Source organism: Heterodontus francisci, chromosome 23 (assembly GCF_036365525.1).
Source record: "Heterodontus francisci isolate sHetFra1 chromosome 23, sHetFra1.hap1, whole genome shotgun sequence".
Lineage (NCBI taxonomy): Eukaryota > Metazoa > Chordata > Chondrichthyes > Heterodontiformes > Heterodontidae > Heterodontus > Heterodontus francisci.
The window spans coordinates 56,052,635-56,064,381 of record NC_090393.1 but is presented as its reverse complement, the minus strand read 5'-3'; the positions used below and the strand labels follow the sequence as shown (position 1 = coordinate 56,064,381).

At 42.3% G+C, this 11,747-nt stretch overlaps 1 protein-coding gene across 1 annotated transcript; it reads right to left on the bottom strand.

Annotated features, from left to right (window-relative positions):
- Positions 1-2,336: 2,336 nt before the first annotated feature.
- LOC137383020 (transcription factor HES-5-like) lies at positions 2,337-3,943 on the bottom strand. Its single transcript, XM_068055610.1, has 3 exons — positions 3,820-3,943; positions 3,539-3,719; positions 2,337-3,430 (listed from the first exon to the last, which is right to left on the bottom strand). The coding sequence occupies exons 1-3, from the start codon at positions 3,892-3,894 to the stop codon at positions 3,177-3,179; spliced, it is 510 nt and encodes a 169-aa protein (XP_067911711.1). The 5' UTR covers positions 3,895-3,943; the 3' UTR covers positions 2,337-3,176.
- Between the last annotated feature and the right edge of the window lie 7,804 nt (positions 3,944-11,747).

The window sequence follows — 11,747 nt, the reverse complement described above, 5'->3', positions numbered from 1 at the left end:
TATCCAAGCTAACAAATTGCCCCTAACCCCATGTGATCTTACCTTGTGTATTAACCTTTTGTGTGGCACCTTATCAAATGCCTTCTGGAAGTCCAAATAAACCACATCTACAGGATCCCCATTATTCACTTTACTTGTTTCATCTTCGAAGAACTCTAGCAAAACAGTCAGCCATGATATACCCTTCATAAAACCATGCTGACTCTGATGGATTGTGTTTTGACTTTCTAAATATCCTGTTATTACTTCCTTAATAATGGATTCTAACAATTTCCCAATGACAGATGTTAAACTAACTGGTCTATAGTTTCCTACTTTCTGCCTCCCCCCTTTTTTGAATAAGGTCGTTATATTAGCATTTTTCCAATCCACTGGAACTTTTCCCGCATCCAGGGAATTTTGGAATTTTATAACCAATGGATCCACTATCTCCGCTGCCAATTCATCAGTTGAAAACTTACATTAAACTTTTAATGGGAAAACAAAGTGATTCTTGACAATGCAGTCAAGAGCTGATGTCATCAGACTGCGCCAATCTGCACACATGCGCAGACAGGCTCCTGCTTTCTGTGCATGAGCTGCGTTCCGCATTGCCAGGACTGGTTGGCACATGCGCAGATGATATCATTGTGTAACATAGCGAGAGAGCGGGGGGTGGGGGAAGCGGGGAGAGAGCGGGGGTGGGGGAAGTGGGGCCAGGCCGGCCGAAGACCTTAGTGGTGGTGGGTGCGGTCTCCTCCTTCGCCTCCCCCCCCCGCACTCTCTCCCTCCCCGGTCCGTTCACTCTGTCCCTCCCCGGCCCACTCACTCCCTCCCTCCGCTGTCTGCTCGCTCCCTGTTTCCCCGCCCGCTCACGCTGTCCTTCCCCGGCCCTCTGGCTATTGTGTGCTGCCATGTGTTTACCTTGACTTTGTGTGATTATTTGAGCAGCGTCATCTTTACTCCTGGCAGCTGCCTGAACGTCACAGACTATGACGTTTTAGTGGCTCAGGCTGCATTTGCGCATGTGCCACTGCAGCGCCACCCAGTGGTTGCGGTGTCAGCAAATGCAGCCAACGTTAGTCTCTCTCCCTCTCTATTTCGATTTGGAAACAACACAACTTCCTCTGAGCGTGCTATTTCTTAATTATTCCCGCCATTTTACTACACAAACAATTTCATGCTGAATAATTATTCAGCAATTAATCCTGAATTGGGGGGTGGGCAAAAGGTGTATCACATGACTGCCTTACTCATTTCCGGATTCAACAGTGAACTTTTAATGTTTTGCTTGATATTTACATGTTTGCTACATTAAGTGAGTAAGAACTTAAGAAGATTGGAGCGTAGAAAAGACAATTGTGGAAACTGATAGCGTATTTTTACACCCGATTTTAACTCACTCATGTTCATCTACGCAGAGTTAAAATCGGACCCACTGTACAGAGTGTTGAGAGAGTTTGCGGGTAGCTGGCAGGGTAGAGAACGTGTTCAGCGAGGGGGTTAGAGTGAGAAAACTTGGTGAGACAAAGGGCTGAATTTTATGGGAAGGTTGGGGATGGGAACGTAGGCAGGTGGGGGGAGGGCATAAAATTGGGACAGAAGAGTGAGTTAAAATCGGGTGTAAAAATACGCTATCAGTTTCCACATTTGTCTTTTCTACGCTCCAATCTTCTCAAGTTCTTACTCACTTAATGTAGCAAACATGTAAATATCAAGCAAAACATTAAAAGTTCACTGTTGAATCCGGAAATGAGTAAGGCAGTCATGTGATACACCTTTTGCCCACCCACCCCCAATTCAGGATTAATTGCTGAATAATTATTCAGTGTGAAATTGTTTGTGTAGTAAAATGGCGGGAATAATTAAGAAATAGCACGCAAGTTGTGTTGTTTCCAAATCGAAATAGAGAGGGAGAGAGACTAACGTTTGGACGGTCCCTGGTAATCCTCTATGACGAGACATTGGCGGGGTCTGTGAGCTGACCATGCTCTTACTCTCTCCGCCCAGTCGGTCAAGCCAGACAGAAAGTGAGTGGCCAGTAATGAAAGTATATAAAGAATGTTTATTTAAAAAAATAAAAGAGAGAATTTACCCAGATATATCTCAATATAATAAAAAACATAAATATTACTGGTGTTAGTTGTGGGGATATTGTATTAAATAAGAATTTACAAGAAAATCTGAGCAACTTTGTAGTCTTTTAGTGGTATGATATACATTTGCCAGCTGCAGAAATAAGTGATGTAAATGGAAGTATATCATGGCTTTTTCACAGACACACTCTTAGGTGCCTCAACATACATTCGTTTAGACACAGTCGGAATGGATTGTGAATACAATCATTTATTCGGAATTAGCATTGTTACACTGAAATATCCATTTTAACACGGAATTGTGACTATAAATTGTTTATAGGTTCAATAGCAGTACACGTCGGACATATTTACCAACAGAACCATGAATATAGAAGTATATTTAGATCAGCATTGTTAAATGTATGCAGTTAAATGCGGAACTGAGAATAGGGCCTGATTCAGATTTCGCATTGCTACAATGCAGAGCATTTACACAACAGGTGGGCAAGAGTAATTTGCAACAAAGTTCCGGAGATAATGCAAGTAGAAAACTCTTGTTCAGGACTGTAATGTGCAGGGAAGACCATGAAATGGAGCGGAGCAGAATTCCCGCCGGGCAGACAATACTTTACAAGGGAAAATCGAATCGATTTACCTCCAACTTTCGAAAAACTTACAATATGCAAGGCACAGATGACATACTGTGTACATACTGATATATAAAAATACATACATGCAAAGCACACCCTTCAAAAAGATGCAAACAGTCCTCAATAAGAAGACTACGCACAACACACCACTGACATTCCTTTATAAAAGAATAGCTCGGGTCGCACCGGCTACATATTACGATAGCAGCACAACCACCGAGTTAGCTGTCAGTTTAGGTATGACATTAGTCACCTACAAATATTGCAGAATACGCCATACACTGGACGTCATAATTTAAAATCGAATAATTAATATATTAAAAGAATGCCCATCTACTTCAACGAAGAGTTATTAATGACATTTCTTCCATTGTGGAATACTATTTCACACCAGAGCACAGCCCCAGCGTTTAATGCCGTGTAACTTTCTCTTCCTTGCTTCTAGCAAAGGTCCACAGGTGGTTCAGCTCTACCAGGGTCTCCAGAGTGCTGTGAGGCTGGTTTTAACTTCTTGCTTGGTGCCTGGTTGACAGGTGGGATGGTGCATAGGAGCAACAGAGTAACACAGGCTCTTGGGGGGCTCCTGAGCTCTGTGCAAATGGTTCACCAGTTTATTCTGAACGTCGGTCTTGCTTTCCGGGGCGAACGTGAAATGCTGAATCTCCTGCAGACAGCGCGAATATCCTTCCTTAAAATTTTGAGTGAGGCTCTTACTGTAGGTCACTGCAGATGGAAACAAACAGGGTGGTTTAGATGGACATTATTGAAGAATGACAATAACTGTCAGAATACTCCGTTTATCGACAGTCAAACGAACATAAAGGCAAATACCTGTGAACATGCGCTGACTATGAAGTCTCAGGTAATTCACGGTCATCTCCAAGATGTCAGCTTTCTCCATTTTCATGTTAGGCTCTTGATTCTGAAACTCTTCCCTCAGTAAAGCTTTGAGTTGGCCAATGCTGCTGTTTATGCGGTCTCGGCGCTTTTTCTCTATAATTGGCTTCATCAACTGAAAAAAAAGGAAAAAATAACAATTTTAATATACAGAGCGCAGAAATTCACTAATTCAGAAACTCGAAGCCTTCTTTTTAAAAAGCGAAGTGACTTACTTTGTATTTTTCCTTTCGTGTGATTTTTTCCTTAGAATATTCCTTTGAGATAACGCCAGAGGTTTTAGAAGCCATTCTTTCGGACTATACTGCCAGGAACGCCGCAGGTAGTCGTGGGACTCGATCCGGCTGGAGCGATTCTGCTGAGGGAAGCGGGACCTGCTCTTCTATTTATACATCCTCTTGTCCAGAAGAGAGCGTGTGCCTGTTTTTCTTGATGTTTCCCACACTCGGCAGCCAATCATAACCGACAGATCGACAACAGCAGAAGCTTTTCTTTCTAAATGCTGAATTAAGGGCTGTTTTCAACCTTTTGTCTATGACCGTCTCTGAGGACCATCTGGACGGCACGTATGACACAGTAAGTCAGAGGAAATTACTCTCATCTGAGGTTATAGGACCCTGGGAAAGATCCTCCCGTCATTGTTACACAGGGAATTCTATGACAGAAAGTATGCCTGTTCCTACACCGCTGCTTCATTTTAAAATAATCTCTCCCCTTTTACTTTGAAGAAAAAGGACCTGTGTGATCACAGATGTTGTCATGCAGAGGAGTGTCCACTTCAGTCGTACTGACTCATACAGTTAATCGCTCATTTCTAATCATCGACCTGTGTAATTATATTCTTCTTCAAGAAACGAGGTTTCAGGTGAATGTGATTTAAATGAGTACATTTTCCCATTCAAATATAAACATATTCCTAGCATTTACAGCTCCCCCTTCTTATTGCAATTATTATCCTGCATCATAATGTGTCGCAATGGCTCAGAAATACAATCAGTGTGCATGCTTGCTTAGGTCCACCATACATTATTATTAACACTAGGCCAACTATGACTTACTCAATTTATTATTTTCAAAGTTAATGTTAATGGACAGCTTGAATAGCCTCTGAACATTTCAGAATGAAAGAAATTGTGTCGTGTAGTCGTTTTTTTTTCTGAACGCAAAAGTGGCGGAATAATTTTTAAAAGAATTTCTTGGGGGTAAGATTGATAACCGGATCACAGCCAAACACGGCGAATCATTGTACCGTGTGTCGTTTCGTTACTGCTTTGTTTGTTATTATAGTTGGAATTTATTTTTTTGCAGTTTTATATTGATGGAGGTGAAGAACATTATTGTTTTAATGTCAGGTATGAACTGTCAGCATCATGCACTCATGGATCAGCTACAGCAGAGTAAAGATTCCTCACTGTGATACAATCTAAACCTCAGAATAGCGCCGCTTCTGCACCAGTAAGACATTTTTCGTTTCCCAATACACCCACCTGTAGCACCATCAAGTAGCATTGTCAATATAGTGCAGAGTTCGAGGCAGTCGCCCATGCCCACTGTTAACTCAATTGAGACTGGACAAATACATACTTTAAAAAATCAAAACAAAAAGATAAAGGAGGTGATCATGCCATGAGCTGTATTGTCACCCAATTTCCAAAAATGCTAGACCAGAGTCTAAGGCATTGCCCGTAGTCCCTCATTGCTGCACTTTAGAAACAGGTTGTAACAACATAACTGTATGGAGATAACATTGATTTGAAATGTCCAACTATGTACAAATATTTCAATATTGTGCTATATTGTTAGAGTTCATGCATTACAGTATCTATATATTGAATCAGAGGGAAACATTTAAGTGAAAACGCTGTACCTAATAGCTAATATTTACTTAATCTATGTGTGTGTGTGTGTGTATAAATGTATATGTATATCTGTGAATGTATGCGTTTGTGTGTGTACAAATGTATATGCGTGTGTGTGACAGCTATAGAAAGATAGATGTTCTATTTAAACGTGCGATTCTGTAGGTGCAACATTCTGTTAGTGTTTCAGATCCATTTCACCAACTGTTCGGTGTTTAATGCCCGAATAAATGAAGTGAGCCAAGTCTCTGCTGAAAAGCACCAGCTGCACGCGTCCTCTTTGTTTCTTAACACGTGGGAAAGAGGCAATTCCAACTATCTCAGCGCTGCCCAAAATATCAGGGATTAGATCAATCCACTGTGCGCTCAGCCTGTTCGTCTCACTCAGTACATAGAAACCACCTGCACAACTCAAAGTTTATGTGCAAGTTAAAAACTGACGTCAGTTATTTACCTGCATTAAAATCCGAATTTTGCGTAAATTACGTACCAGCGCTGATCATATTTTTGATGTACCTAAGGCATTGGGAACTATAACACAGTAAATTCTCGAAGTTATAGTTACGTGGCTGCATTTTCTCATGAGGATCACCACGCCAGTACGTGTGGGTGGAGACTTCTCACTTATTTCAGTATCCCGTTTCTTCCCTTAGTTTCTTGAATTAAATGAATAAATGAGAAGAAGCTCTAATGAAAGGCCATCGACCTAAAACGTTAAATCTGTTTCTCTCTGCACAGATACTGCCTGACCCGCCGAGCATTTCCAGCATTTTCTGTTTTTATTTCAGATTTCCAGCACCCGCAGTGTTTTCCTTTTGTAAATGAAAAGATTGTTGTGATAATCCGACGCTGCTGGGATTGGACAAAAAAATGATACTCGAGGGACAGCTGCTGAATGTAGCAGGTGGAATTCTCAAAACATCAGGGAAGTGGACACAACATCGGTTTCTGGCAGGGAAGAGTAAAAGGGCTAGAATCAGAATCGATCCTTTGACTGACACTTAATCTTTGCAGAAGAATACAGCGAGTTGTTGCAAAGAATTCTGATCTCCAGTCCTGGATATTGACAGAATTAGCTAATTGAAATCTGCATGAGTCCAGGCACAGAGATCCAAACTGCAGCCAAGAGCTTATAATTATGTCTTTAAATTAGCAGCTAATAAATGTATGGCAAGAAGGCTAGACGCGCTACCTCGGGTAATAAAAGTCAAAGTGCCAGAAATATCACTAATATTAGACGGTCGCTGCTTTAATATTTCTGTTCTAAATGCTGACTGGCGTGACATATGCTCATGCATGTTATTTTGAACAGAATGAAGGAATCGAAGGCGCATGCGCTGCGTTGCAGGCCAATTAGTCCATTTGCTTTGTGGTAGGTCAGGCTAGTGACCGCTACTAAACTCTCCTTTCTTCTGGACACGTGGGAAACTTCAGCAACCTCTGCATGCATTCTGGAGCCTAAGCTTGCTTCTCAAACAGCGTTAGATAATAGCATCCCCAACACCCTCCCTGTTTACTGGTATCACACGCTTTAATAAGCATTAGCCAGTACATTCAGAGAGCTGCTGGGCATGTAAAATTGCAGTTCAATGGAGACTTTGATTTTATTTCAGGGACCAAAGCAATTCAGGTTATGAAGCCTTATGTCCCAGTGATATACACGCAGGTGGTGTGGGACAGCGAACAGGCAGCGGTTCTAGAAAATAGATTTTGTTTTAGCAGATTTGGGCAATTTTCTAAAATAATCTACGAAAAGGTTTGGCATATTTATATTCGGCCGTACAGAGGTTTCAATATAAGTTCATATTTATACAAGGCTATAAATAAGCAGGGGCTTTCTATATATTACATATATACGTTTTATACAGATACAATGCTTTGTAACTTAAAGTTTTATCCATATGTAATTCCATAAATATACCGGGTTTACAAATATGATTTTTTATGTATGCAAGTTTTACACAACATACACACACGCATATAGTTTAGTCATATGTTCGTTTTAAAATGTGCAGTTTATACAAATATGTAAGTTTGATGTTTTATAATATATAAGTTTTATATATATACAGATTTTATGTATATGCAGATTTTATATGTTTAATGAAGTACTTGTCTTATTTATATGTAGATTTTATACATGTGAGGTATTGTCCAAAAAGAGATTTACACAAGTACAGGCTTCGTACTTATGCAAGTTTCATCAACTTATTAGTTTTATACATATCCCAACTTCAATGTGGCTTTTCACAGATACGAGTTCCATATATAAAATGGTTCCATTTCTCGAATGCATTATAAATATACTGCTTGGAAAATATGCAACTTTTACATATGTTAATATTTCATGTATAAAATGTTTTTTTTTTATAATCATCTTAAGCAACTGTAGGTTTTACACATATCCACGTCTTGGGTATAATCTCATGCCGTTTTATTAAAGTTTATAAATATTCAGATTTCCGAAGTAGATTGGTTTTATACAAATGAAAGATTTAGCCATATACAGGTTTGTACATATACGGTGTTTTTAAAAAAAAATATAGATTTTACACATCCTCTCCAGCTGGAGGGTACAGAATCTACGCAGACACTCCAGTGTAGAGTAGAGGGAGGGCAATGTTATTGACAGTGCCCTCGTTGGAACAAGACATTAAAACTAAGCTCCGCCTATTTGTTCTGGTGATTTATAACAATCCTCTGACACCATTCAAAGTAGATTATGGGAATTCCTCCGTGTTCCGGCCAGCATTTATACCTCACACAACACCAGCTAAACAGATTATGTGAACATTCATCTCATTTGCTCGTCGTTGAAATGTTCTCTGGGCAATTGACTGGGGCTTTTATATGAAAACTGTAGCTGCACTCCAAAAGTAACTAATTGGTTGTAAAATGCACTGGGACGCCTTGAACACATGAAAGGCGCTATATGAATATACACTATGTTATATGCAGGTGTTGTAGATACATGGGTGTTATACCCAGGGATCGGCACCAACTTGTTGCACCACGGACATTTGACAAAGTTACTGGACTCAGTCTCAGACATCGGGGCAATTAATCTGTATGTAAAGTGTGTAGCCAACTCAATGCCACCAGAACACAGTACGATTTAAAACACATTTCTCCCTATAAATAAAGTAGCTAAGCATAAAAACATTAATGGAGAGCAGCACAACTGTATTAGCTAGCTAGCAAGCAAAGCAATATGCAATGCAAATGCGAATTACTTTGTTGACAGAATAGAGCGAGCTACACCATGTGCCTACTGTTGCATTAGCATGTAGCCAGCGAGCTAAACTATTACACAATAGAAGCCAGGACTGAGAAGTAACTTTATGCCATTCAACCAGTAAAATAGCAAATAATCTTCCACACAGGAAAAAGTGAATAGCTAGCCATCCTAGTTAGCTAGCAAACTAATAATAATAAATTCAACTCACTTTAATGTTTCGAATGTACCTCACCTCCATAACTACATCAAACTCCTTTGTGCTCATTGTTGCAGACAAGCATCAACTCAACAGTTCTCACGGCAATTTCTTGTGGATGTTATAACTATGTTTAAGTGGCTGAATCCATGTTTGGAGTAATATGCATCATGGCTCAGTGTCAGTGAAAGAAGTGATAGCCTTGCCAGTGTAGGGCATGAGCCTGCGGAGTCTCACTTAGGTTCGGAGCCGTACTCTAGACATAACAAGAATGAGTGACTCAACACCAAATAATGTGTTAAAATAGTAATTTTATTGAGTAATAATTAAGTAATTATTAAACAATTATTAATGATAAAAAGGAAAGAAAGATAACTTTATTAAAAAGAAAGGAAGGAAAAGAGTATGGAAAGACAAAAAAACTTATAGCACACTGCTATAATCCCAAATTAGTCTGTTCATGACAGCTCCCTAAAATGGTAGCATTCCCCTTTGGTACATACATCACCAAGTCTCCGGAGAACCTTGCATGGGGGTGGATTCTCCGATTAGTCACTCTGTCAATGTCTCTTCCTCCGTCGTCTTCACTGGATGACTAGTCCACTCCGGCTGCAACTCCGAATATTGGATGCTGTGCCCCTTTAAGTCCAACTTCGGGACAAAATGATTACTGACAACGCAGCCGGCAGCTTATGTCATCCGACTGTGCCAATCTGTGCACACGCGCTGCGTTCCACAGTGCCAGGTCTGGTTGGCGCATGCGCAGATGATGTCATCGCGTAATGCGGGCAGATGGTGGGGGGATCTGGGCCGGAGAGAGCAGGGGTGGGGGGAGGGGGGAGAGGGGAGCAGGGGTGGGGGGAGAGAGCAAGGGTCGTGGTGGGGGGAGTGGGGGCTGGGGAGCGGGTAGAGAGCAGGTGTGGGGAGAGCCCGGCCGAAGATCATGCTGGTGGTGGCTGTGCTCTTCTCCTTCCCCCCGCCGCCCGCTCCCGAACCCCACCACCAGCCTGCTCTCTCACCCCCCCCCCCCCCTCGACCCGCTCACAACCCCCCGCTCGCTTGCCACACCCCAGACCGCTGGCTCACCTGCTCGCTCACTCCTCTCCCCGGCCCGCTTGTTCCCTCCCCTCCCTGGCCCCTCCCCAGCCCGCTCGCTCCCTCCCCTTCCTCCCCTCCCCTCCCCTCCCTCCCCCTCCTCCCCAGCCCACTCACTTCCTCTCCTCCGGCCATTGTGTGCTGCCATGTGTTTAGGTTGCCATTGTGTGATTATTTGAGCAGCGCCATCTTTAATCCTGGCAGCTGCCTGACATCACAGATTGCGACGTTTTCATGGCACAGGCTGCATTTGCACATGCACCATAGCAGCGCCACCGAATGGTGGCATTGTCAGCAAACGCAGCCTAAAAACAGCGCAGGAACTCGAGGTGTGACATCACAGAAAAGTCATAAGTTGATTGGCTGGTGAGGATTTTGCTATTTTGCTCATTTATCTTTCAAAACTCAGGTAACTTATCAGTAATTGAAAGGTTTTATTAGTAAAGTTTACTAGTCGTAATAAAGCATATTGGAAGTAGTAGGGTTTATTAATGATAAGTTAATTAAGTAAAAAATAAATTAATTATCACATAATAAAAAGGCAGGTGATGTGTTGCGACTGCATGATGTGGGAGCTCCTAGACGTCAGTGAGACCTAGGGCAAACACATCTGCAATAAGTGCCTGTACTGCAGGAACTTCAACGCAGAGTTTATGAGCTGGAGGCCATGCTGCAGACACTGTGACACATCAGGGAGGGGAATGTTACCTGGACACTTTGTACCAGGAGGCAGTCACATCCTTTAGATGAGGATCTTCTGATTTGGCCCATGGTCAGGGACAGGAGGGTGTGACTGTAAGTGAGGCAGGTATGGGGACCCAAAATGTAGAAGTGGAGGAGCCACAGCCTTTGCAATTGTCTAACAAGTTTGAGGTTCTTGCGACTTGTATGGAAGAAAGTGGGGGCTGCAAGGTGGATGAGCGAACTGACCATGGAATCATGGTACAGGAAGCCATTCAAGTGGGGAAGTTAATAGGAATGTAGAGGTAGTAGGTGATAGCATAGACATGGGGATAGACACAGTTTACTGCAGTGAAGAACGAGAGTCTGGACAGCTGTGCTGCCTGCCCGGTTCAAGGGTTTGGTGCATCTTCTGTGGGCTGGTGAGGAACTTGCAGTGGGTGGGGGAGGATCCAGTGGTCGTGATCCATGTAGGTACCAATGACATGGGTCGAACTAGGAAAGATTTTCTGCTGAGGGCATCTGAGCAGCTAGAGTCTAAATTAAAAAGCAGAACCTCAAAGGTAATAATCTCTGGATTATTGCCTGAGCCACAAGCAAATTGGCATAGGGTAAATAAAATTAGAGAGTTAGGCACATGGCTCAAAGGTTGGTGTGGAAATCAGGTTTTCATTCATGGGGCACTGGCACCAGTACTGGGGAAAGTGGGAGCTACAGTGTTAGAATGGTATTCACCTGAAATGTGCTGGGACCAGTGTTCTGGCAGGTCATATAACGTGAGCGGTAGAAAGGGCTTTAAGCTAAATAGTTGGGGTGAGGGATCATGATTGAGAAGATGTGATAATTAATGACAGCAGGCAAGACAAGAGAGCAGGGTATCAGGCTATCAACATCCGAGGGGCTACCATTGACCAGAAACTGAACTAGAGTATCCAAATAAATACCGTGGCTACAAGAGCAGGTCAGAGGCTAGGAATCCTGCAGCGAGTAACTAATCTCCTGACTCCCCAAAGCCTGTCCGCCATCTACAAGGCACAAGTCAGGAGTCTGATGGAATACTCTCCACTTGCCTGG

Coding starts and splice junctions, on each gene's coding strand:
- LOC137383020 (XM_068055610.1), bottom strand. CDS start 3,894: ATGGCTTCTAAAACCTCTGGCGTTATCTCAAAGGAATATTCTAAGGAA. Junction 3,720..3,819: donor CACGAAAGGAAAAATACAAA/GTAAGTCACTTC, acceptor CTTTTTTTTCAG/TTGATGAAGCCAATTATAGA. Junction 3,431..3,538: donor TAGTCAGCGCATGTTCACAG/GTATTTGCCTTT, acceptor TTCCATCTGCAG/TGACCTACAGTAAGAGCCTC.